Source organism: Rousettus aegyptiacus, unplaced genomic scaffold (assembly GCF_014176215.1).
Source record: "Rousettus aegyptiacus isolate mRouAeg1 unplaced genomic scaffold, mRouAeg1.p scaffold_m13_p_13, whole genome shotgun sequence".
NCBI lineage: Eukaryota > Metazoa > Chordata > Mammalia > Chiroptera > Pteropodidae > Rousettus > Rousettus aegyptiacus.
Window position 1 is genome coordinate 50,815,280 of NW_023416288.1, and position 27,804 is coordinate 50,843,083.

At 42.9% G+C, this 27,804-nt stretch overlaps 1 protein-coding gene across 4 annotated transcripts in view; it reads right to left on the reverse strand.

The window, feature by feature from the left end:
- CNTNAP2 (contactin associated protein 2) overlaps positions 1–27,804 on the reverse strand; it is a 1,484,598-nt gene that overhangs the window by 216,004 nt on the left and 1,240,790 nt on the right. For all 4 annotated transcript variants that reach the window (XM_036231126.1, XM_036231127.1, XM_036231129.1 and 1 more), the window contains one exon: positions 19,918–20,045. In XM_036231126.1, coding sequence (XP_036087019.1) covers positions 19,918–20,045 — 128 coding nt within the window. The remainder of the gene's footprint in view (positions 1–19,917; positions 20,046–27,804) is intronic.

A 27,804-nucleotide genomic window follows, 5' to 3' on the forward strand; every position in this document is an offset into this window, starting at 1 on the left:
GATGTTTCAGAAGAAGCAACCTTGGCACAAAACTTCACAGTAAAGGAACTCTCAGACAGATACTTCGAAACATTGAGAGAACAAAGGGTAAAATGTCAGAAGCTGATCCAAACTTAGAAAGGTCATGCCTTAGAAAGATTTCTTGCTCCACATCGTAGGCTATACGGTAAGAAAGGGAAGCACTGTTCGGAGAACCCCTGACAGGTTTTGTAACAAAGAAATAAAAAACTTAATCTGCAATGTTTCTAACGTCTTAAATTACAGGGTACTAAATAAATATTAGTTTTACTAATTTTTTCATTTCTTATACCGTATTCATTAGTGATGGTAAAAGAGTTTTAAAATATTTTGGCAAAAATCCTTAAAGGTTACAGAACAATTATAATTTTCATCATTAATTATTAATGTTGCTTTGACTAGTTTTTTTTTGTACTTGTTTTTATGTCCCACCACTGTACAGAGTGTACTGCATACATATAAATAAATAAATAGATAGATAAATAAATAAATAACAGTATGCAGATGCAAGCGAATGCTGAATGACAAGTTCAGCATGTTATATGCCCTTTAGAATATATGGAAGGAGGAGTGTGATTAAGGACAGGTACCAGTATAATGTTTTTAATATTTTAGCTTTTGGTTGCCATCTGAAAATTATTTTATTACTTTATATCTGTTTATAAGTCTGAAATATTTTAGAAGGAAAAGAACTAACCATGTCAAAAAGAAATAATGCTTTTCTAGAAAATGTAAGTGATAACAGGAATCCTGGAAAATACATGTAGCCCATTGACTTGGGTTGTCAGTCTTACGAATGCAGTGCAAAGTCTTTAAGGGAAAATAGGAACTTCCAGAAAGCTCACTATTTCTTTGATTATAAGTTGCCAATAGCAAGGAAATAAAACTGTACGTGCTCACCTAACCTGTTCTATCCAATTTACAGGCTGTTAGATGATTCCAAGAACTCACTCTGTTTGAACTCAGAAGCACAAAGACATCATGGTCTCTAACACATCTGCTACGAAGGAATGCCCTGTGAGGGCAGCAGAAAGATTTTAGTACTTGTTGCTAGGTTACAAAAAAGTTATAAAGGAATCTCAGACACCAGAACCAAAAGATGCCTTTTGGCTTTAAAACTTCTCAGAGAATTTGTGCACAGAGTGGCAAGTTCCCATTATCCTAGGAAACATTTCAGCATAGTCTCCTTCTGAATCTAGTAAAACACATTGCTGGACCTGGAATCAGTGTCCTATGGCTGGTGTAACAGGTTACCACAAATTTAGTGACTTACGACACTATGAACGTATTATCTTGCAGGTCTTCAGGTCAGAAATCTGACATGGGTGTCATGGCGCTAAAATCGAGGCGTTGGCAGGGCTGCGTTCCTTGCTGGAGGCTGGCTCTGGGGCAGAATCCACCGCCTTGCTGCCTTCTGCCTTCTGGTAACCACCTGCACTGTTGGCTCACGGCCCTTCTTCATCTTCAAAGCCAGCGAGAGTGGATTAAAGCCTCAAAGCACACCCTTCTGCCTCTCATCTTTTGTCTCCCACGTTCACTTTCAAGACTCATGTGTTTAGATTGAACCTACCCAGATGACCAAGGATAATCTCCCCATTTTAAGATCTATAACTCAATCATGTCTGCAAAGTTCCTTTCTCCCTGTAAGGCAACACATGCGCAGGGTCTGAAGATGAGGATGTAGACGTCTTTGGGTGTGGGACATTCTTCTTCTTACAATAGCTATCTTTTCAGGTCAGCCGCTGCACAGGAGTTCACGATCCCAGTACATGACCCAGACATTTTCTAATGAGTGTGGAAAGCAAGTCAACTCGGGGTTGGTAACAAAGCATAAATCTTTGCAGTTTTGAGTGGTGATACATTGGAAGTTAGAATCTTACCCTAAAATAAAATAATCAGAGCAGCACAATCACTGTTACTACATCTCCACCACCAACACAACCAACCCCAGAGCACAGGCGCAATCGTAAGCCTTGTGGTCCATTCTCACGGTTCTTAGTCTACGCTGGGAAACAGGAGAACTTTCTTTGTTACCAAAGCCAGTCTCGAGGTCAGTCTCAGAGATGTGGTGGGGGTTTCATTTTCACATGTCGATATTATCTGCAGCCAGAAGTTCACACGAACACGTGAGTTCAAGGCGTCAGCTCTCGTCTGGCTCGCTGTAAGGCAGGCTGTTTCTCTGCTGTGGGTGTGAAGGACGGCTCCCAGAGGGAACGTCATGCTCACCCGCAGGCAGCCCGGCCTGCTCGTCGGAACCTGAGAGCATCTGATATTTCTGCTCGAGGAGACTGTTGAGGCGACTGAAGTAAGCCCCCAAGTCCAGTGAAAAAAGCCCTACATTTTCTGAATTTGCTGTTTTATGGAGAGTGTTCAGACGTCTTTTGGAAATCTGTGTGTACATAACAAGGCATGTTTTCTGTTTTCCAACAAAACTCACGAGGACAAGAGTGCGCATAATGGAACGTGTGAACGTGTGGGCTGCGTGTTGTTCAAACGTGCTGTTCAAGAAGCCCTGAGGCCTTCAGCTCTTAGCCTTTGCCATGTAAGTTTTCTGCAAAAACCGCTCTCAGGAATGCCCTGTCCTCCTGTTCATCTAAGGCAAACCAGAGGCACAGATGAGTCTTCATAACTCTGTGAGCCAGAGACACAACAGCTTGTGAAATACTGGCTGGAATATTCTCTACCTTCTAAGGAGGCGAGGACTTGGTGCTCAATGAAGCTTAAGTCTGGCTTTAATGTGCAAATCACGGTGAATATTTGCTCAAGATGGAAGCAGAATTATTTGAATTGCTCGATTTCATGAAAGAACAGGACGTGTTTTAAGATTTCTCCCATTAATTCTTTTTCTTTTTCTTCTGAGCATATACATGTTCAAACAAACAAACCAAAGACAAAAAAAAAAAAAATGACACTCTTTAGCATTAGCTGCCTGGCACCAGATCTGTGAGCCTACGTCGGCCTTCTTTCCTCTGGGCCGCACAAGCCCCTCTGAAGCTTGTGGCATAAAGCGCAGGCTTGTTTCTCACAGAATTTCCCCCCCACGGTTTTCTTTGGCCACATCAATGTTCTCGTGTTCAGAAGTTGGTCGCACTGTTCTCTCGATGCCTGGGCTCCCCGCCTACGCTTTCAAAAGCCTTTGTGCTCAGAGAGGGTGTTTCAGACACAGTGGGTGTGTGGAGATTTGTCGGTAATACGCCCATCTTGTTGTGTTCTATCCTGTGTTCGTTTTTCCCCAAGATCACAAATGCATGCAGGATTAAAAAAAAACTGATACAGATATTAGATCAGTGCAACTTGGAAGGGTCACAGAGTCTTGTAAGAACCTATTGAGAGCGATAGTTTCCCTGGGACCAGGAACCCCAGGAAAAGCACCCCTATAGGATTATACTAAAGCATAGTGGCCCGGGTTAAACCATTTTCGGGAACAATTAAATCCAACCAAAGGTCTCTTCAGTAACTAAGCAATAATACTTCTAAATTGTGCTGGACTATCGAATCAGCAAAACACCGTGCTCACTGGAAAATGAGAACCCTCAGAAGCTTTTTGGCTTATTCAGATCAATTTATGATAAAGTCCTCCACGGATCACATGTTCTTAAAAGAAGATTGAGCTCTTTGAAGGAAGAAGCTGTTTCACCTTTGGCTCCAATTTTCCAGTTTATGAGACCCGCACATCTCTCTCGATGCCATTTAGCTGTCCCAACGCCCTTGAGCATCCCCCCTTCCTTGAGGCATGCAGGGCGCGTGCGCGGGGGAGCAGCAAGGCTTGGGAAGCCGCGGCGGTGACGTCTGTCTGCATTTTACCAGTTGCCACAAGTACGTGAACGAGAGGGCACCGCAGCGCCCGAGTCCCACCTGGCGCCTCCGTGGACTCTGCAGGGAGAACCACAGAGGAGTTTCCGGCCGATTTAGCACGGCGGGGTCCTCCCATAAACAACGGAAAGCATTTATTTATAAGCGGAAATGGCCACAAGGATGGTAGGTTTCCAAGAAAATTGGTAAGTGGGCAGTGAGGGTCTACCCGAGGAAGGAGTGAACCCAGCTCAGCTAGGAGTATTTTCCTCAGAACAGGAAGGGAGAATTCAGCATCTTAGTTTATTTTGCAACTCGTATATACTTTGCAAGCTATCTGGATTAGCAAAAGAAGAGGAGACAGACGCTCAATGAAAACTTCTTCCCTGGGAAAGGCTGACAGGTACTCCATGGAGCATTCTTTCTTCCTGTCTAAAACACTTGAGAAAAAATTGAGTTCTACTTAAAAATCTCACCAAACTATAACTAATAACAAGGCTAAGAGGTTAGAATGGAATACATTTCTGTGATGAGAGATGAAACATTTTAATTAAATTTTAAAGAACAGGGGCTCAGAAAGAAGCCCTATTTGTTTATAATGTTTTAAATGAACACTCCCCTGGGTCAGCTGTTGTCTTATGAGAGCTTGCTGGAAGAGGCTCCACATCAAAGAATAATAACAAGCAACTGATGTAGGAAACTAAGGGACTTGAGTCTAAAGGGTGAACGAACTAAGCTTCTCTATTTCATAAAAGGTACTCATGTTCCTTGGAAACTTTGCACAATGCCTGCCAGAACAAACACGGGGCATATATTAGCTCATGGGGCATGCACTAGCTGTGTTCACATAATTGAGCTTTTATTATTAATGTTTTTAAGACTTAAAAGGCTATTTTAATTCTATCACAAGTCCAAAAAAAATCTGTGGCAATAATTCTACTTAACAACTATATAATTTATGTAAGAAGTCAATTGATAAATACTGAAGTGTAAGTATCTTGTAGAAATTTGGAGATGCTCTGCTCTCCTCATAATGAACAACCAGACATGCAACTGTTATAGCAAAGAAAGACGGCATCAAGCCATCTTGTAAACTTAATGTTCTTTTTTAGGAGCAAAATCATTTCTTTTCAGGAATAGACTTTTATAGGCATAAAATAACTTATGTTTAATAAAAATGTACAGACATAGAAAATGCCATCTATTTGGAAAACTATGAATATAAAGATGTGAATTGAATAATAAAACTTATTTCTTAACATAAGCTAACGGATGAAAGAAACTTACTTAACAGCAGAATTATTTAAAATTACCAGTTAAAAAATAGATCAGAGAATCTTACAGAAATATTTTGTAACTATTCTATATGCCATAATAAAAATACTTTATTTTAAAATCTTTCTGAAAACTGGTATGTAGATGGCTTAGTAGATACACTGTTTATTAAGAGAACAAATCCTCATGAACTCAGATGCACGTTAATGTATAGCTTTTTTACAACCCAAGAATATGTGTCTCAATTTAGGTTTATGTAAACAGCACCTTGAATAAGAGAAGTCCTGATTCTTTTACGTCTTGTCATTCTTTAACTGGTGACTTTGATTACTGCGATTGTGACATCATCCACCAAATTCTCTTAAACGTCAAAGCACACTGATTACAAGACACTAAACTACGAATTTCAGCTGTAATGAACTTGGTGTTGGCAATGACAGCAGTGTGATTGGGTCTTCCAGGTGGGTTGCTTGGACCTCTGCTGGGGTGAGTCACTGCAGTGAAACCTAACATACTTAGGACCATGTCATGTGCCAAGAGCTGTGCTGAGTGCTTGGCTGAAAGGTCACAGCCCATGAGACACAGTTCTGGAGGTGTAAGAGTACAGAGGCTCTTGGGTAGACCCTCTTCTCTGCTGAACTAGCTAGATATTTCTTGGCTGTTGCAGCATGAATCGTGTCTCTCCAAAATTCAGGACCAACTGAAACTCAGAGTGTGACTGTATTTGAAAACAGGGTCTTTGCTGTAATTAAGCTAATCAAGACGAGGTCATACTGAATTAGGCTGGGCCCCAAATCCAATGACGGCGTCCTTGTAAAAGACAAGGAAGGACACAAAGACACAGGCAGGACAAGGTCACGTGGAGACGGAGGTAGAGACCGGAGGGAAGCGGCTACGTGCCGAGGAAGGCCAGCGACCAGCAGAAGCTGGGAAGCCAGGGAAGGACACAAAGACAGCTGACAGGCCACCTGAACTGGGCCTGTTTCCTCTCACCGGGCCATGAGGTGCTGAACCAGGTCGTCAGGGCTGCTGTAGCGAAGTACCACAGCTAGGTGCTAGAAGCAACCGAGATTTATCTTCCCGTGATTCTGGAGACCAGAAGCCTGCAGTCCGGTGCGGGTAGGCTGGTTCCTCCCGAAGGTGCTGAGAGAGAACCTGTGCCCGCCCATCTTAGCGTCCGGGTCGCTTGCAGGCCCGCGTGTTCCCGGCTGGGGCCAGGGCAGCTCCTGCCCCCGTCCGTCACCACGCGGCCTTCTTCCCTGCCCGTGGCCGTGCCACTGCCTTCTCTTCTTATACGGACATCGCCACATGGCACCAGGCTCCCTCCGCCCGCCCCAGGGCCAGTGTGACGTCATCTTGAATCGAGCATCTGCAAAGGCCCTCTTGCCAAATAAAGTCGCACTCGCAGACCCTGGGGGTTAGGGCTGCAACACACCTTTCTGAAGGCAATTCAGCCCACAACTGTCACTGTGCTTACATGGTGCCAGCAACAACGCACCGACAGTTTTACAGATGTGTTAAAAATATCAAAATACTATCTTTTCTGGAGAGTTTTCACACCATGAAAGGCCTGCCTAAAATTAGTAGCTTTAAAAAGTCTTAAAAGGAAAGATTTCTATGTTGAGAATCCGACAATGCGTTTAAATTTGTGTTTGTTACACCATACTGGTTAGAGAACTACTGTTAGAGAATCCCTTTACTGAATTACCTCATTTTCTTTATAGCAATGTTCCTTTTATTTTTAAAATACATATTGGGGAAAGATAAACTATGTGAGCACAGATCTCTGAAGCTAAGCATAAAGGAAGAGTTTAATACTTTAATTAAACCTTCAAAAGATTACTCCCTCCCTCCTATTTCTGGCTTACAAACTCCCCATTGCCTATGGAATATAGTCAGCGCTTGGCCTAGCATTTGGTGGTTTTTCTGGTTCCAGGTCAGGTCTCATTTTATTCATTTTAGCAGATACCCAAATGCTTATTATGCGTCATGCGCATATTTTTTACAGGAAACTTTTGCTTCTATCAGTTTGCTTTAACTATTATCTCATAATTTCAGCTCGAGCCCTCGACCCACTGCACCGACCCCCGTGTGAACGTTTCCCTCCGCTCTTCCTTTAAGAAGCCGCTCAAGGCGAGGGCTGCACCTTCTGCTTTACCTTCACATTCTCTCTTGTAAGGTTATAAATTTCTTAATTTTGAAAACCACTGGTCATGCCTCTGCGTCTACAGCCCATCACAATGTCTTGCATACAGGTGGTGCTCAAAATACATTTGCCATTGGTAACTGATTCTTTTGTTAACCTCAGATTTTAACTCATTACTTCTAAATGACTTTAATTTGACAGACATAATAATGATTGCATTTAGAAATCTGTCTTTAAGCTTATTCATATTAGTTTTGCAGAACTGAGTGGTTTAAAGAAGTTTTATTCTTTTGTGTAATATTTGTAACTACCATCACTGAGAACTTAGCGTACCAGTCACTGTTTTAAGCTCTTTACATACATTTGTCTCATTTTATTCCCACAGCAACCTTTTGTACTAAGCATAATTCTGTTTTACAGATGATGAAATTGAAGCTTAGTCAAATTAAATGACTTTTCCAATGTCACGCTGCTGGTAAATGGAGAGTTTGAGCCTAGGTCTGTCTGCCCCAAAATGTTGTGTTCTTAGCCAGAGTTTCTACAATTCTCCTGTCATAAATATCCTCTAGAAAACATCTTAAAAACAGAGTCTTGGGCTCTACTCTTGAGATTCTCCATCAAAATCTCTGGGCAGGGAGACAGAAATCTGCATTTTGACAGGCACCCCAGGGAATTTTTGTGATTCGACAAATTTAGGAAACACCTGACAGTATGACATGGCCCGCCAGTATTTACGGACTTCCCTGTGCTGGATGTCTCCCATGTATAGTCAGATTTTCATCGCAAAAATGTTCCTTGAGGTTCACACCTAACAGAAGAACGAGGCTCGCAGACTCAGCGCCTGAAGACAGGCCACATCCTAAGGATGCTCAGGGTCTAGGGTCGACCTTGCCCTTGCCCAGAATATGGGCTCAGAACATGGGTGCGTGACCTAGGCGGTCTTGGAAGGGCCCTGGACTTGGTTTAAGGTTCTGCCGTCCTTGTTTTGAAGTTCTTTGTGCTTTTTTGAACCAGGGCCCTGCATCTTCATTTTGCACTGGGCTTTGCACCGCGTGCAGCCGGCCCTGCTCAGGGACTCGGAGCGGCAGGAACTCCAGGCGATGCGGTGCAGGTGACCCGCGCAAGAGGAAGCAGCACGAGCTCTGCTCTTCCGCTTCCTTCTGGAGTTAAGGTTTTGGGAAGCGGCTGTCTGAGGCGAAGAGCAGTCAGGTGAGAGCGCGAGGCAGGGGGTGAAGTTGTGGATGAGGAGACAGGCCAGGGGCAGCCTCGTTATGCGGGAGGAGCGCTTAATCGTGTCCACGGACGGACCAAAAAGAGAGGACACCCATCCGGAGAAGAGTTAACGTCGCAGATCTGACTGCTTATCCTGGAAAAGGGCCGTTCACGAGGCTGGCCGTGGCTGGCATCTGGAAACTCAGATTCCAGCAAAGTAAGTTGAATAACTACTCAGAGTGCCTCACTGTCCCCACACTGTTGGTACAGACAATGCGGCCTGTGCCGAAACCTGCTTTCCTCTGGGAGTCTGGAACTTGGGCGTAGGCCAGGTAGGGGCTGCCCATGTGACCAGCCCCAGTAACCCCGGGCACTGAGTCCCTAACTAGCTCCCTGGCTGGCATGCTTTGCTGTGTCCTCGCAGGAGGGAGGGCAGTTACAATGTCGCATCCTGCCTGAGCCGCAGGCTGGTGCTCAGGGCACACTGCGCCTCCCGGGCAGCGCGTTCATCCAGGTACTTGCGGCCTTTTCTACCATGAGGTTTAGTCCCAAAGGAAAACCCTCACCTTTTCACTCCAGGAAAGGTCAGAGCAGGCCTACTATTAGCCACAGGAAAGACTGCATTCCAAATGAGGACAGGTTCTTGGGTTCTCTAAAGTGGCTTCTCACCGTTGCTCTTGTTGGGGAGGAAAATATTTCCTCTACCCTTCTAGGTTCTTTTGGTTGGTCTAATAATTAAATTAACATAAGACATATTAACAGGAGAAAATCAACGTTACATATATATACATACAGGGGCCCCACAGAGACGGTGAGACCCAGGGACAAGCCATCTTGAGCTAAGGAACGAGACAGGGACCTGGGGTTCAAAGGGGAGGAGGGTGATTCGCAGGACCACGAGAAGAGCAGAAGTTTAGTAATTAGATGTTTGTTTGTCCTGCCACACAGAGAGCTGGTTTGGATAAAACTTTTATCTTGGTAATCTCTCTCTTTCTGGGCCAGGCCCCATACCTAAATTCTTTTACGTAGTTAAGGGAGAGGTAGAATTTTTGGGGGGTGGGAGGTAGAGAGTTCTACTGGCTTTTGATTGCTTTCAGCTCATAAGAGCTTGCAGGCCAATGCGGCACATTTTGAGGAGTCTCATTCTAAATCCCTTCACTCTAAAGCTTTGTATCTGATTTGGTGGCCACTAGCCATACGTGGCTATTTAAATTTAAGCTAATTAAAATAAAATAAAATAAAAAATTCATATCCTCAGTCATGCTGGTCACCTTTTAAATGCTCAATGGCCACATGTTTCTCGTGGCTACCACGTGGGCAATGGGTAATGCTACTCAAGAATGACGACCAATGAACCAACAGGGGAAAGCGAAGTTCTGGCTCCCCAGGGGAGAGGTGCTCTCGGAGAGGATGGATCTGTCTTGACTTTATGGCTTTTTGGGTGAAACAGCAAGAAGTGATTCTAAAACACCAGCACTAAAGGCCACAGACTTAAATTTATTATTGGCCTCTCTTACTACGAGTCTCGCAGACTTGTTCTGAAATGAGAAGGTTTATCATTAATTTAGTGCTTTGAAGGGGAGCAGAACTTGCCACCCTAAAACAGGCCTCTTTGGCATGTTAATTATTTGGGGCTGATTATTTTTAAGAACTAGCAGACACAGAGAAGCTCTGGAACTGAGCAGAAGTTACCCTTTTATAAGGGAGCCAGGAACACGGAGTAACTCACCAAAGTGGCATAAAACAAAACATATCACTAAACATTGATTCGTTTTTCTCTTGCTAATGTGTCTCCTGTAAAATTGATTATTAATCTAGCCAGAAGATCTTGAAGGGTAGAGGAAAGTTTTCTTCCTCAACATTGGAGTTAAGTAAGTCAGAAGAGTTAAAATAGTTTAGGAGTTTTCTCAAGAATAGAAAGTCCTAAGAATTGATGTTTCAAACTGAGATACTTTTGTTGGGTTTTCTTATTGTATCAAACATAATTTGCTGCTTTGTAGAATCATAAGACAAAGTGCGAATATAACACTGCCCACCAAGAAATATCTAGTTTCAGACATGATATGGCCACCTAAGGCTTCGGGTGCGATCAATAGCTCATTCTCTCTCCTCAGCCCCAGAAAGAAGCTGTAACATTTCCTTTATCACAGATGCTACCCTGAACTATGGTCTTATTTCCTATAGATGTTCAAGATATAAGTAACTTCTTTTCGGTGTTATCAGTATAAGCCAGGAAAATGATCAGTTCTATAGGCAAAGAAACACCGAAAGTTAATGCTGGTGCACTGAACTATCATTATACTGAAATGATAACAAATGCATTTTTCCATATGTAACTTTGAAGGTTGACAATGAAGACTATATCTCCTTGAAATACATAAGCAAAGAATAAATAAAGACATAAGTAAAGAGTATCTTCTCAGCTCTACTTCTTGGGTCATGATCTCTTTTCACAAATTCCATTCCAAGGCATTAGGTTATTTAATAAAAAGTGCTAGCTTTTTACTTTCTGGTATTGTCTGCTTTTGGGGTGGAGAAAATGAGGCAATCAGGGATGACTTAATCACTTTGGCCAAACCGTAAGAGTAAACCAATTACCCAACGAAGAAGAGGTTATCCCATAGCAATCTCGATGTCTTTGGTCGCACTGTCATCTCAGGTAAGACAATGAGAAAGAAAACCAGAGTGGTATATTTGAGACTTATGTCTAATCATGATTCTGGTGGAAATGAGCAAAAACATTTCTGTTAAATAACAGGCCACATTTGAAGTTCAAGTCCTAATCTGCATCCTATTCAGTAAAATAGAATCAAATTCTAAAGGTTTAAATACCTTAAACCAAACTTGATTAGTATAATCTACTAGAATTGAATTAAGGGATACTTAAAGTATCAGACACAGAAATCACAGAAAAGATTGTCAAGCCACTTCATCGTCTAAAGCTTGAGTATGTCAAGAAAAAGCCTGAATAGAAGAGGCACAGGTAGAATCTTAATGGGCAAACAACCTCTCCTTCCTCAAAAGACCAAGTTATCCTTGCTGAATCTGGTTTTTCAATCCATACTTGAGGATCGAGAGATTCTTGATTAAGTGTTGGTCTAGCAACTGGCATTTTCCCCCTTAGAGGCAGCTGGAAGGTATTCATTGCTCTAGGACTGGCTCAGAGGTAAAATGTAAGGAAGGACAGGAGATAGGGGTGCCCTTTACTTTTTCATTGGGGGCTTCATGCCTAGTTCCAAGGAGCAGTTTACCACACCAGGGGGCGGATATGAATTCGGACATACTGTTTCCCATGCGCACACCTGGTGAGCTTTGAATCAGGATTTATTTTAATGACCGTAACACTAACCTTACATAATGTTTGCAATAGTTTAGTACAATCTGTTTTTCATCCTGATGCCTGCAGTAGGGTTGCTATGACAGAACCGTCAGGAAACTTCAAGAAGAAGTCATTTCACACATTTTCTTCAATAAAGCTCCTGAGCTTCCAAGGCTTGCATGTAGTTAGGATCGTGAAAAGAAGCTTTATGAAAGCCAAGTAGGAATCGCAAAACAGCTGAACTGGAACGCAGCTTTAATCATGCCGGAGTGAGGTGGTTTGTAGCTCACAGCTTAGCCCCCTAACAGAAAGTCTGAAGTACTAATTGTGATTGTGTCAGTAACGACCTTGAGACATGGATAAACAAAGTGTGCAACAGCCTGCCTAGGTCTCTGAAGGGCCCGGGGTTAATCTAATTTAGATTAAACAATAGTTCTATAAATTTAGTACTTCACATGCATTGTAATTTAGAAATGCCAGAGAAAATATAAGCACTTAGAAAAAGATGGGTTTTTTTTGAATCCTTAATTTGAAGATAATCATCAGATTCAGAGGATTTTCAAGGTATAAAGGAATAAAAGTTTCCACGTAGTTAAGATGAATAAATGTTTAAAAACCTCGAGTTTAAAAGTAATTGTGCCTATGAATCGAGCGACGGCTGCTCTCTCGGAGCCCTGTGGCGATGACGGTCTGTGAGGTGCTCGGGGCACGGCCTCCACGGCTGGTTTGAAACGCTTCTGTAACTCTTTCTGGTGACTTAAGCGCTTACTCATCTACTGCACGCGCACGTGAGAGTCTCAGGGTGGCCGCTGGAACTGGGACACACACCTCTTTGAGTCCCATCTGCTGTTGGGGGAAGGGCAATTATAATGCAAACGAACAAAGGACAGAGGTGGCTGGATAATAAATAATTTATCTGGTCTCTGTCCCAAGTTCCCGGGGTGGAGATTCTAGACCTTTGGAATTTCTTGAATGGTAGGAGTCTTTTTGTCATTCATGGTAGGCCCCTGGGTCCCTATGGAAATTCATGCTAATGGGGTGACCCCCGTGGACCCAGATACTTTCAAGATGGGTGTGGGTCCTGCCAGGAAGATCACACACAGCCTCATAGCATGTGGCAAAGGGTCTGAATTTTCAGAGTGAAGGGAAGCCTATAAGTCAAAAGTACTATAATCTAATTTACAGTTTTGAAGTCATTCTGAATGCCAGGTGAAAAACAATTGTAAGAGTGAACATCGGGCTCGATTTGGAGTGTTTATGTCTCGATCGCCAACTTTCCTGCAGGCTCCCTGAGGGCAGTGAGTATATTTTGTGCTTCGTTATAGTCACACGGAGCTTTCAGATCAGTGCCGAGCGTGCGCACAGGACGCGCACACGCAGCCTGGGAGGAGTGTTCACGGGGAGCACGAGAACGCGGCTCGCACAGGGAGCACTGCGCACACGCAGCCTGGGAGAGGAGTGTGCGGGGAGCCCGAATCCCTGCTCACTGCCATCGGCGGGCGAGCTGCAAGGTTACTATGGCGGAGTTTAACAAACATAAAATCTGGATTAAAACAGCAAAAGTCCCACCATAATACATACATTTTAAAGATACTATACATGTTCCCAAATTTTTGAAAAATATATCTAGGTCAGGGCTTAGCCCGTCAGCTACTTCTGTAAACGTTTTATCGGAACCTATCTGTGCCCATTTGTTTACGTATCGTCTATGGCAGCTTTCATGCTTCGGGGTTAAGTGGTTGTGACAGAACCTACATGGGCCAAAAGCCTAAAATACTTCCTTTCCGGTCTTTTACAGAAAGAACTCTGCTGACTTCCTTTGTGGTTGTCACTGGGATGGTCAACATGGATTATGTTGCTGGGCTCTCGGTGTGTTCTGCAGGGTTTACCTAGCTTCTCCAAGGGCAGTTTTAAAAGATGGCAGCAGGCAAACGAGAGGGCTCCTACTTGCAGGGAGCAAAGGGGAAGACAAGGAAGGGATGGGGGTTGTTACATGGAAGGACATTGTCCTTGGAAGCCAGCAAATGCAGGCGGGCCCTGAGCAGCTACGTGGCCGCCACCTCCAAATTAGGAAGGAGGCTGATGGGCAGGTGCTGTGCTCTCGGTTGTGCGACAAGGCGGGTCTCCCCAGGAATAGGTACGGAGGCCAGGGATGCAAGTGGGATGCAGGGCCAGGCGGCAGGCAGAGCTTCGCCCACAGCAAGCCGGTCAGTCTCTCCACCACGAAATCGCGTAATAACAATGAGGCAATCACACTCAGAGATCACCGGCGGGTGCGAGGACTGCGGGGAGTCAGGCTAAGCACCACCTCAGGGATGGAGGCAGGGTCCTTCTCCTTGCAGCCGAGGGGAGGCTGTGGGTGGGAGGGGAAGCCCAGAGAGGCGAAGGAGCTCGTCCAAAGGCTGACCGGAAGGGCGACAGGGTGTGTCACCTCTACAGATGGCCAAACTCAGGGAAGGGACAGGCACGAAGAGGAGCAAGGCTCATTCAGCCAGAGAGATCCCCTGTGGGATGTGATGGCTCCTCCACAGACAAGCGGATTCTGAAGGGAGAGCTGGGAGAGTCAGTCACTCCCAGGCACACAGATACTGTATCTATTATAAGAAATACCTTTCTTTCCCTTCCAGACTGTAACTAATTTTACTTTCCATTTCCACAGTGAGTTTGCAGCTACAGTTGAAGAGCCACATAACATGGAAGAGCTGATCTCTCTCGGGGAGTCGTCCATTTCTCCTAATTGTCTACAGCCACTCTGGAACCCGAAGACCGAAGCCAAGGCTCCCGCCTCTCTCCTGCTGCTGCCTCTGTGAGCCGCCCTGAGATATGCCCAGAGGGCTCCGTCCCTTAATGGGAACTCACCTAGGGTTCTGATCCTGAGAATTTCACTCTTTCTGCTTATTCTTAGAGCTATCCCTGCTTCTCAGTTGCCAGTTGCCCTTGGCAATAGCGGCGAAGGCTGGGACATTAAAAAAAATAGTTAAATGGTTTCTACACATCATTTTAGCTTTTTTCCCCTTTGTCTTCTACTGTCAACCAAAAAACTGCCTAGCAGTAGAAGCAAAAACAAGCAAGCAAACAAAAATCCTCCCAAACCCAGAAGTCACGCCTTTCTGCCACGGCCTCTCCCCTGAGGCTGCGGGTTTGCTATCCTGGTCTCCTGACGGGGGAGGCCAGGAAGGCGGCACGTGACTGCACTGCTCGGCCGCTGACAGGCAGGGACCTCGGGTCAGAGTTCCAGGTCAACGTTCCCCGAGCAGACGTCAGCCTTCGGCGTGGCCATGGGGAAGGACCAGAGATGGAGGCTCGTGTCAAGCTCTCTCCACACGCTCTGCCGTGAACCCTCTGGGGGACCCCGGGCTGGCTGCGTCACTGCCCTGGACCCCAGTCCCTGCGTCGGACACACGAGGGGCCTGTGCCGCGTGGCCTCTAAGGCTCCCGCCGTTGGGGTGCTGTTATTCCCTGTTCTTGCTTGCAGCTATTCTTGAGACAAGTGAACCCAGCTACATTTTCTGAGAAGAAACAGAGAAAGGAAAAGAATTTGGAGCACCCACGGAGGAAATAATTACTGCGAGTGATGCAGTTTTATCCGTTGGGGGATTTTCTCAGCAACCGCACACCTTTTGGCCCTGCTCTGAGACCTCTGGGTAAACCGCCTGATGACCCTGGTTCTATTTTCACACCGGCGCACTCGAGTCAAAGACGCCGCCTCACGCGGGACGGTGGGAGAAGCGAGGGAGGAGATGAACACACAGGGCTTAGTTCACGACCGGGCCTTTCCCCTTCCTGTCTCTTCCGAGCCTGAGGGGGGAGCGGAGGGAGCCAACCCCGGCCCTCTCTGTGCCCAGGGAGTGGCTTCTTCTCCGCCATCGAAATCACTTCCTGGGCTCAGGGGAGCCGCTGCTCCTCGGTCCTCGTCCAGCCCTCTCTCGGTGCACAGCACGGCTCACACGCGCGCTTGCAGGGTGACGGGGGCCTGTGTGTGCCCCAATGCACACCCCACGGAGAGCGACATCGTATGCACCCCCACCGGAGAGGTCCCGTCTGTGGAGAGATGCCGTGTAGACAGTCACTGCCTGTCTTCCCGGCTGGTTGCAGTCCTGGTTTGTAAAAGTCTTGCAGTGAGGACAGCCCGGGCTTTAAGCTACTGTGGTCCATGTGGCCACATCCCCGGAGGACAGAGTCCACGGCCACGTGCCCGGAACGCCGGCACCACCCTCGCTTCGTTCACTCGCGGTTCCCGCTCTGCCGAGTGCTCCTGCTCTGGTCGGCCGTTGGCCTCACACTCTCTTCTGGGGCCCTCGGAGTCGCCTCTGTAGCTCTGAAAATCTGAATTCACTTCTTCAGCCCCCAGCGTGACTCAGCACCTGCCTATCAGCCGGGGGCGGGGCGGGTTTCCGGCATGAATTCCCAGGTCCTTGAGAAACGCCTTTTCCCAAATTGTTCCTACCCAGGGTGGGGTGGGGGACTGGAAACACTTGCTTTTGTAGGAAACGTGACCCTAATGAACTGTTTAAGTCCCTGTATTTTCTTGAGAGAAATGGGAAATCTTTACTTCAAATGGCTGAGAACAGACCAATTATCTAGCGAATACTTTATTTTTGAACTTATTCCACGAAGTTTAGCAACCTTCATCAAATATAATTATATTTTAAAATTGAAGACAATTTCTACTCTCTCAATGGTTTTGATCCTTCTAAATCATGCTTTTGCCTCCTCCTAGGTGAGGGCAGTGGTTTAAGAGGGCCGTTTGTAATTTTACTGCACTTTTTATCATAGTTAACCATCCATCGCCAGTCACACTTTCAGTTTCATTTAGATTTGGGGTTTCCATTTGAATGTATTTGTAAAAAACAAAAACAAAAACAAAACAAAACAAAACAAAAAAACGCACTTCGCAGCACTATTGGGAAATGCAACAGACCTGAGTGGAACTCACTGATTTTCTTTAGCATTTTGATTATATGGGTCTACGAGTTCAGATGAATCAAAGAAAAAATGAAACTCAGCAGGCATGATGAAGTCAACCGAAACTGCTGAAACGGTTGGTCAGAGCCCACAAAAACTGTTGCATTGTCTAAGACTGGGGGGTGGATCCAGGACCTAATTCCAGAGACAGCTTCTGGGGGCGGTCCTTGTGCTGGCTGGAAAATTACTGCTTGGCTATCGCCCATGGGAACATAACACTCTAACAATAAGCTTTCTGCTTCTGTACCCCCCGCTTGCACACCCAACCTGTGGATTGACAGTTAGGAAACAGAAGCAAAATAGACTTGTGTGTTCAAACAGAATGAAGAATGGGGTTTAGGGCTTAAAAACCCTGTACCTTTGCATTTCAGGGCTGCTTAACTGGGGGTCTGCATACCCCTGGCAGACCCAGCTGGCTGAATAAAGAGTGTGTTTCCTACAACTCACTGATTTCTGGGGGTCCATGCGTCTATCGGGGGCTGGCGGCTACAACATCATCACTCAACTCCTCAAATAGGGAAAGACATTTTTCAACAACAGATTTGGTTTTTTAAACTGTGGCTTTGCACAGACTTCAGCGAATGACACTAAGTTAATCTCTATAAACAACAGGAGGGATGCACTATGCCGTTTCTTAAATTATACAAATTGGTCCTTAATCCCTGCAACGCCCATGCGATAGTGATGACAGGACACAGGTGAGTGGGGGAAGTGGTGGAATAGACTCAAACGACATATTTTTATTAAAACAGTTTGATCGGGGAAGGCAGGAGCTGGGGAAGCAGCCCTGGCCACGTGTGGAGAGAGCGGTTTCTACTCCGGCTTCTGTCCTCCCTCCTGGAGGCGCCCAGAGGCCGCAAGGGTGCACAGAAATGTGTCGTGTAAATGACATTTTTAAAGAAAGATTCTGTTCATTTGTAAAACAGAGAGTTAATGCTGACCTTACCCACCTCATGGGGGTGGGGGCTGTATCTAAGGAAATCGTACATGTCTAAGCACCGGAAAATGCTAAGATGTTGAACACGTTATCATTACTACATCCATGTTAGGACCTTTGTAAAGGAAAGGTGGGCATCAAAACTGCTTCCTGCTGCCTGGACAGTCAAGCACGAGGTGTAACATTCTCGGCTGCATGTGCTCTCTCTTGCTCACGCTCTCAGATGCAAAAGTATTCTACATAACTGCTATTCAATATTGCCTGTGCTTTTGTTTTCATGAAGTATCAGGTAAAGTATAGATTCACAGAGTCTCTCTGAAGCTGAGTACTATAAGAATACTGAAGCCATGCAGAGTTGATGAATAAGATAGCTCTTTGTCTTATCGACAGTTCCAAAAATGTCTCTAAGAACAGTCCTGAGAAAGAAATGCAAATAAACACCGACCCCCACACTCTTCCCGTGCTCCCTTTATAACCATAAAGTCTGCCTCATATATGCTATCACTCCTTTCTTGAGCATTAGTTGTAATAATTTTATATTATAAAATTTAATTTTAAATTATAAAACATTTTGTGCTTTCCAATATTTTTTCATCTGTGTTTCTCAAAATGTGGATTGAACTTATTTTTCTTATTCTCCCAGAGTACCCAGTAAAGTGCTGGACAAATAATAGACACAATAAATTCTTCCTAAGGACTGATTAAGAGAAAATAAGCTAATATTAGCTATAAACTGTTAAAACTCCCAAGATATACTATGTTAATATTCCTAGAATCTTCTAAGAATGGCAAAAGTTTGCAGAAGTCAGATTTTTATAACTATATTCACCAAATCAATTACTTAATGGAAATCTCTAATTCAAAGCTCACTTCAGAATTAGAACTGATTGAAATATTTTACCTATACATAATAAGTATGACGTAATGAAACTGATTTTCATTAGGTGACATGTGAGAACCTGCCTATTTTGAAAGTGACACTATAGCCTATCTCAAAATTTTTGTTTAAAAATGCATATTTATCACTATTTTATGTCGAGGTTTTTTCTTAAGCAGTAGAAACTATGTAGGAAGAGAAAAACCAGTGCAAACTCCATCTCTCGTTGGCATCAGGAACACAGAGTTGTCTAACTGCTGACAGCCTCGACGTACTAAGTAGTCATTAGTACTTGGGACACCTCTCTGAGTGGACCCCGCAACTCGTTACACCGAGCAGGTGTAGCTCTCCCTTGACGTGTGGCAGTGGTGATAACAGCCCTTCTCGCAGGACGCTTTGCCAGGAGCAGTCCAGATCCGGGCACTGAAACCTTTGCGGTCTCCGCAGGAGGAGCCGGGACGCTGGCGGTATTCCCGCTACCACAGCCCAGACAGCGCAGGGGTTTGCCTGCGGCCTCCTGGCAAGTCGGTCATTCAGGGAACAGAATCTGGGTCTCCTGATGCCCGGCGCACAATTGCGAAACCACAGAACGCACAGGGGACTTGCTCGAATCACCGGCGCAGGCAGGAAGAGCGGAAAGGACACCCAGGACGGTCATTGCAGTGTCCCCATGGCAACCGTCGCCGTTTCCCTCTGACTGCACGTAAAGCACACCGAAGGGTATCGAACAGCATAAAAGCCTAGCGGCGCCCTTCATTAGGTGGGACCGTCACACCAACTCCCCGACCTCCCACAGTCCAAGCTGGCAGCCCCAAATTCCTCTCTGTGGTGCTGAGTCCTGAGCGCACGGCATAGTTACTGCAACAATCTCTGGCGTACAAGGGCATATCAAGCTCTGATGATGATGAAATTTGATAGCAGTAATGTCAAACTTTATATGACCATAATCCAAGTTTACAACAATACATTAAACGATAATGCTACTATTTATATCACCATAAACTCAGTTTATGGTGATATAAATAGCCATGCTAATGGCATTAACAGCAGCACTCAGTGGAATCACAGCTGTTTGGGGCTGCTTTCATGCTACCAGAATTGCTATTTATATATCACCATAAACTCAAGTAGTCAAACTCGTTACATATGAATATACAAGGAAGATGGATATCCACACTTTAGGCCCAAATCTAAGCTCCTGTCCCCCTCTTCTGCGTGTTAAGGCCTCTTGCTCTCCATCTGGCTGTTCGCATTGCCTGATGTTTCTTTAGGAGTTCGAGAAGAGCAATCTGTTTTCTGCCATACTCTGATTTGCTGGGAAACACCATTTAAAACTGAAAAGAAAGTGTGAGCCCACAGCTGCTGGGCAAACTTACTGTCTCCTTGGCAACGCAGGGGACCCACGCTCAGTTTGGCTTCTGAGCCTTGCCGGTCAGTATCTCCAACCACCACCTGGTTCACTGGCAGGTGATCTTTGTAGGATAAGAAGCCAGCATCCTTCCTCCTGAATCACAGGGAAAGACAGAAAAGGATCAAAAGGCCGAGTTAGAAACGCATTTTCTGATCACTGCTTAAGCTGTCTAATAATTGACACATTCCCCAAAATGTTCAGATGTTCACTAAGTAGAACCACGGTTAACGAGTTGTTTTCACTCTTCCTTCGGGTGGCCTCACGGTGCATTGCTCAGAAGCAGCCGTGACATCTTCGCCTTCCGGAAAAAGAAAACTGACGCCCTGATTCGCAGAGGGTCACGACCGACACGCGGCATGCTATTCCAGGTTGAGGGCAGGCGACGGCGCCGCCTGAAGAACACACCCCACACACCGAGCAGAGCTCACTGTTGTCGTGGAACCAAAAGTTCAACAAAGTCGCCTTATTTCTTACATAGTATATAAACCAGAACCTTATTATTATTATTTTTAAAAACCCGTTGTCTCCTCCATTGCTTTGGAGCAGTCCTTCAGAGGCTTCCTTCCTTGCTGTATATCAGCTAAATGAGGGATGCTTTTCTTGTTCCTGCATCTCTTCTTGTTTAACAACTGAAAGCATTTACATGAAGTCAGCAGCACAGAGCAGGTGCGCACTAAGTGTCTGCTGCTATCTAGAATACAAGATGGGGCTGAGATTCAAGCCCGACCTGGTTTTCCGCCTAGATTCCTTCTCCTGTTTATCCTTACCTTGTTTCTGGTCTCCTAACTCTACACTGTACCCACCCTAAGTAAAGGAAAAGGACGAGGCTAGCTGAAAAGCACTGGTTCTGGGATGGAGCACAGACATCCCGGAGAGGTCCGTGGGGATGGACCCAAGGTGAGTCGCGTGCAGCACAGATACCGCCTTGACAGGAAAGCCCTGACCCTTCGTCCTCTTTTCAGGCTGCTGAGGCTGAGGGATCCCCTCATTTAAGGCTGGATGGGGGTGAGGCACAAATCCGTGTAAAGTCATTCCAAAAATTTACCCTTTTACATGATTTGTTTGCACTGTTCAGTCAGTCTGAATATAAATAACAAATTTTAAATTGTACATAAAACTGATCATAGGAAAGAAAACTAATTTTGGATAGGGGAATGAGACAGACAATTCAATAATCAGGTTAAAGATTTGCTTCACACGTCTTGGCAAATAGTGCAGGGAATTGAGGAGAACCAACTCAGAAGCCTGCCTTTGAAATGCTGTGCTGTTAGAGGCGGTTATTTATCCTTCTGACCTAGAATGTCAGTGAACACATGCTCCCTCATGTGTCAGGACCCACGGAAACTCACGAAAGAGTCAGAGAATTTAGCCAGTGGGTCTCAAACAAGTGTTTGAGTGCCTTAGGTATTTCATTGCTTTGAAGTTTCCAAAATAAAGGTTATTTTAAAAACTTGTCTATCAAATTAGAACTGAGACCATGCAGAAAAGCACTATGATTCTTATTGATATCATAGCTACGAATGACTAGCCTCAAATATCTCAGTGGAATCTTCTGTAAACCCAACTTCTTCTATTTGAACTTCTATCAATTAAAATCATGTCAAGGAAGGAACAAAGCCTTTGATATTAAGCTTGATGTGCTTCTTAAAGGAACAAAAAATGAAAGCACCTTTGGACAACATACTGTAATTTGACAACCTACTAGAAATGATGTTGTGTACTCCTGCGAACTTTGGGCTGTGAGTCTCTACAAGTTCATTATTACTTAGAATTGCACAACTCTAAACCAGGGGTCTACAAACCAAATCCTGAGGGCCATTTATCTTATTGCCTGCTCTCTTATGACCTGTGAGCTAAAAATGATCTTTACACTTTAAATGGTTGAAAAAGAATCAAAAGCAGAAAAATATTTTGTGTCATGTGAAAATTACATGAAATTTAAAGTTGGAGTCCATAAAGTTTTATTGAAACACAACTAATTTTTTTTTAATATTTATTGTCTAGGATGCTGTCACACTATAACTGTAGAGTTAAGCAGTTATAACTGAGACCACATAGCTCTCAAAGCCTAAAATATTTACCTGAATTTTTATAGAAAAAGTTTGCAACAACATGGATGGACCCTGAGATAATCATACTAAATGAAATAAGTCAGACAGAAAAAAGTTGAAAACCACATGATACCACTTATATGTGGGATACAAACCTAAAAGCAACTAAACAGGACAAACAAACAGACTCAGGGACATGGACGATAGACTGGTGGTTACCAGAGGGGAGCGAGGAGGGAGAGGGGAGAGGCAGGTGGGGTGAAAGAGGTGTAAAATAAAAAAAAAGGTTAAAAAAAGGTCTGCCAACTCTTGCTCTAAATCGTCACTTTCCATCTCCTACCTTTGGGGATTTATTGAGCAAATATTCCACTGACCATCATGATGAGCAACTGTTACCCAACTCCTCTCCACGGTCAAGTGTGGCAGTAGGGGCACCAGAATAACTTACACTAAATTAATAATTAACTTTTTGATTGACTGCACTATATAGCAGGCAGCCATGTGTCACCTTTGGTAAAACAAGTTTCTATGCTGAAGGAAGACTGTGTGCTCTACAAGTTGTGGGGACTCTCATTGTTTAACCGTCCTAGCAGCTATAAGATGGTATGGCTAATTTTATAAAAGTAAGATCTTTGGATGGGAGAATCTCTATGATATTCTGTAATGAGTTATGATCATGAGCATCTGAAAGGTACTTTTTGATAAATTTATATTGTCATATATATGTCAAAGTTTATATATATATGTGTATATGTGTGTGTGTGTGTGTATAAATTTATATATATCAGTATACACCCTTAAAGTCAGTATACCCTCTCAAAGGTAACTGCTATTCTGATTCCTATTGTTTTTGTGCCTGGCTCCTTTTACTCAACCTTATCTCTCTGAGATTCATCCATGAAATTTATTCAAAAAATATTTTGAATAAAAAATTGTGCTATATTAAAAAATGTAATACTACATGGTAATGAGGATGAATATTCTCTTGCTGTCACTGGATTGTTTCCAGTGCTTGGCTATTGTGAATAAATCTGTTATGAACATTCTTATTAATGTGTTACTTATAAGCATTCATTTATATTGGGCATTTACTCCAAGGCAGAAATATGGGGTCATAATATTTCGTATATACTCTCATTTATATATATGTTTAGCTTCAGTATATACTTTCAAATAATTCTCCCAAGAGCTGTATCAATTGACATTTCCACCAGCAGTATATTAGAATTCAGGTTGCTCAACATCTTTGCTAATACTGGTTTTTTTTTTGGTTCATTTTTGACGAGTGAGCAAATAACTATAACAAAATCTGTACTAGTGTAAGAGCATTTTGAAAAAAAAAGTTTGGAATTACATAGTCCAAACACTATGTATACTTTTATTGCTGAAATTGATATGTACATAATCTTATAAGAATTTACACATCTACATGCTTTCATAACTTGGACATTTTAAAATCTTTGCAATCATAAATGTAGAGTTCCAGTGGGGTTTGAACTTATTTTTTAATACTAAAATGGGTCATTATTCACTTATTTTGCAAATAAAACTGATTAACATGAGAGAGGATAGACATTTACAAGCCACGGTTTATCAAAACCTTTGAATTACTGGTTAATGAAAATGAAAAATTAATATCACGATTCGCTAGGTAGATCAAATGTACTTTTACCTAGCGTGATAGATGTACCTTTAGGTAACCTTTTTGAATGTTAACTATGACAGTCAATTAAGTCAAACATCAAAATGAATAATACAGAGGCAGATATTTAAATTACTAATCCAAAATTATATAAAATGTGTATTTGATTACAGTGCAGTTACTAACAATTAGAGTAAAAATGATTTCTATTAACATTTTAGAGAAAATATTAATTTCAACTTTTGAAAAAATATTATTTAAAAGACCATTTTATAGTGACCCTAAAATATTACTTCATAGGCCCTACGTATTATTTTTATACTTACTTGTGTGCTTGAAAAATTTTAATGATAGGGTGAGGATTAAAAAATATGAAGAACACTAATTTCCCATAAAACAATAACAGTAATAGGACATTCGTCATGGAGCATCTGTGTATATAACATCTAATCCGAACAATTCTTCCTTATAGAAGAAACTGGCATCACTATTTCCATTTTATTGATGCGAAGGATGAGAATCAGAGAATTTATCTCGACCAAAGTCACCAACTCACAAGTATTGAGTGTGGATTCAGATCTAGATGATCTGGATCCCAATCTAGGATTTTTCACTAAAAAAAAAAAAAAAAAAAAAAAAAGAGCAAAAAGAAAAACAAAAAACAGAAGAAAACCAAAAAAACCCACCATGTCAGTTAAAAGCTTTTGTCTTTTAAATTCACTTATAGATGAGGTGAAAAAAATAGCACTTTAGATGCGCCTCCCTTTCTAATGTGTTGAAGTTATTTATTCGTAAGTGGTAAGTTTAGAGACGTCTGTAACGCTTTACTCGTACTCATCCCTCCTCCACTTACATCCCGAGTAAGGCAGAAATCTAGAACTCCAAATCACCGATTCCAACAACATATTAAAGCGTACAGAAGGATGCAGTTCAGCTAGTAGTTGTAACACTTAGATATTCTTAACCAAACCAAGAAAACATGAAAAAGTAATTAGCAGCTGAGAAAAAAAGATAAAGTTACCTTTTGGTCATTTTTGATAAGAGATCTAAACGGGGCTCCAGAGACTTTGCAGACACTAACAATTACCTGTGGACTCTCGGGGCAGTGGACTGTACTGGAAACAAACTGGCCGTGGAAACATTCATCAATGGAAACAAGGCACTTGGATGAGCACCAAGTTTTGGGTTTCGATGCTACAGCACAACCTACTCTTAAAAAATGATGCATGGGTGAAAAGAAAATCAACTGAGATCTGTGGAGGGACCCTTCAAAACACCTATAAGGCGTCCATCTTAGAGCCTGTGTGAAAATTACATAGCAAGCAAAACAAGCCTTTGTTGAAAGTTATGATCTTTACAGATCAGGGTCAATCTAATTTAGGGAGATAATCAGTGACTCTTTATCATGTTAGCATAATCTAATTACATCTGTTAGTGGGTTTGTACATTAGAAAAATTCTGTCATCCATTTCGAAGAGGCTCTGGACTCTGACTCCTGCATAATCTTTTTTATCAGCATGGTTATTAAAGGAAAACTCGATTCTATGGATTTCGTTTCTCTAACCAGGCATTACTGCTACTTTGCATCAGTACTATTTTCCTGAGGAATTCTGCCTTACGCCGCTGTTCTTCCCCTGCCTTTTTTTCCTACCCTGCTGAGAAACAAAATGTCTCTATGCAGTCCAGTCTTGCCCTTAGTTCAGTGAAAAAGAAAAAAAACAAAAACAAAAACAAAAACAAAAGATAAACATCCCAAGCTTCCACATTTGTGAGCCTGCTTTTCTACCAGATGTTCTAGAAGTGACCACACTCTGAAGCTGTACTATGTAATTCCAGCAGAGCAGAATTTCTCCTCTGTAAGGTTTTTGAAGTACTTGATTACTTAGGGAAACAAACAAACAAACAAACCAACCCAAAACAGAATTATAGTCGGTGAGCTTTCATGCATTTCCCTCACGGCTTCACCTAAGCTAGACATTTCTGGAAGAATCCATGGAGTCAAAGTTTTAGCTATAGAAGCATAAGAAGGAGATGAAGACACGGGAAATAAATACATATGACTCAATATTACTAGTCGCTAGAGAAATACAATTAAAACTACATGAGATGCCACTTTGCACATACCAGAATAGTCATAACAGAAAAGAAAGTAACACCGTGGGCAGGATTTGGGGAGACTGGAATCATATGCGTTGCTGGTGGGGTTGCTGTGGTGTATTCGCTTTAACAATAGTCTGACAGTTTCTTAAAACTTAAACATAGATTTATCATATGACCCAATAATTCCATTCCTGAATATCTACCCAAGAGAAAAGCGAATGTCCACACAAAGACCTTTAGGTAGATGTTTATAGCATCGTTATTCATAAAGCTCCAAAGTGGAAACAACCAAAATGTCCTTCCACTAGTGAATGGATAAACGAAGTGTAGTATATCCATTATTTGGCAATAAAAGAAATAAAATATGGATACAAAGTATAAAATAAAATAAACCTCAAAAACATTACGTTAAGTAGACAAAGTCAGACACAGAACACCACATAGTCTATAATTCCGTTTACATAAAAAATGTTCAGAAAAGACAAATCTATAGACACAGAAAGTAGATTAGTGGATGCCTGGAGCTGCAAACAGCAACAAAGATTAATGGTAAACAGAAATCTTACAGGGGTGATGGAAACAGCCTAAATCTAGATTGTGGTGATTTGTTGTACAACTTGGTGAATTTACTAAAAAATCCTTGAATCGTATACTTAAAATGGGTAAATGTTACGATATGTAACCTATACTACAATAAAGTAATTAAAAAACAAAGCACTGAATAGCTGTGAAGGCAGTGGGGGGTGGGAGAACGGACATCCTCTCCCCGGACCTCGCCGGCGGCGCGGGCACGCGGAGGCACGAAGCAGTGCATTTCTGGCTTCAGAGTCTCCTCCTTTGTGACTATGAACCTGGGACTACACAATTGTTAATGACTCCTTTTTTTTTTTTAGGGGCTTTAACCTGTTTTTAAAGTTTCCATCAATCAATATTAACGTATTCCACTGACCCTGCTTCCTGTATAGGATCTCGGAACGCCCTTCCCAGGATACCTGCATCCAGTCTGCTCTCCCCGCCCCTGACCTCAATAAAAATTATTTACTATGAGTCGAGATTTTAAAATGGCACAGATCATTCCCCCAATTTCACCCATGTTTCAGTCTCGTCCTCATTCTTTTTTAAGAATTGGTACCCTTTACCCCAACCCTCTAGCCTGTCACTTTCCCAAACTATCTTTAAAGTACGAACTATGTCATCCATCGACCAAACAGCCTGGCTTTCCCAGCATATGCCGAGCAGCAAGATTCTGTTCCACTGTCGCCATGTGCATTTGCAGTATCCTGAACATACCTTTTAGCATCAAATCTTCATCTCAAAGACTGTTTCTGAATCTTCTGAAACCTTCTGTATGAGTTTTGGTCCAAACTGTACGTTCACACTACCTATGTGTCTTTGTATCTTTTCTCCATCCTTTCTGCCTCCTCATAGCCATCCCCAGACACACTGTACTTTTCCCACAGCAAGTAGAAAAAGTAGGTCAAAAGGTAAAAACCTATGAGAATTTCCTGAGTTTTCCTGGAAATTTATTATTCTATAAGAAATTTCCACGAAGGGTGTTAGATTCATTAGTGGTTATTTTAATTAAAGGATCTTAGCACGGACTGTTCTTATTCTTTCCATCTCTTAAATCAAAAAGCACATAAATAATTTACAGTTGTACAGAGTTTTAAAATATTCATAGTGCTTTCTCATGGATAATCTCATTTGTTCCTTATAACTTTGTAGGTACAAGGAAATTGAGATGTACAGTTGAACCTGACAAATTCTGATTTCCAAATAATTATTCAGAAACACATCCATCACACAAAGCGAGACAGCTTCTAACTGGGAATGAGCTGCTTCTCCAGGGCATAATACCAAATGCTACTGGATTCTTTACTAGTTCATACCTAATGTCCATAAAAAAGGCGGCAAGCCTATAAACTCAAGTCAAGACCAGTTCTATGTAAAACATTTTTAAAAGTGAATGAAAATTTTATTTTGTCTTTATTTTTTTCGGTCCTCAGCTCCATCTTTCCACAGCTCCTCTGCCTGCGGACACGCCCCACGGCCTTTCCCT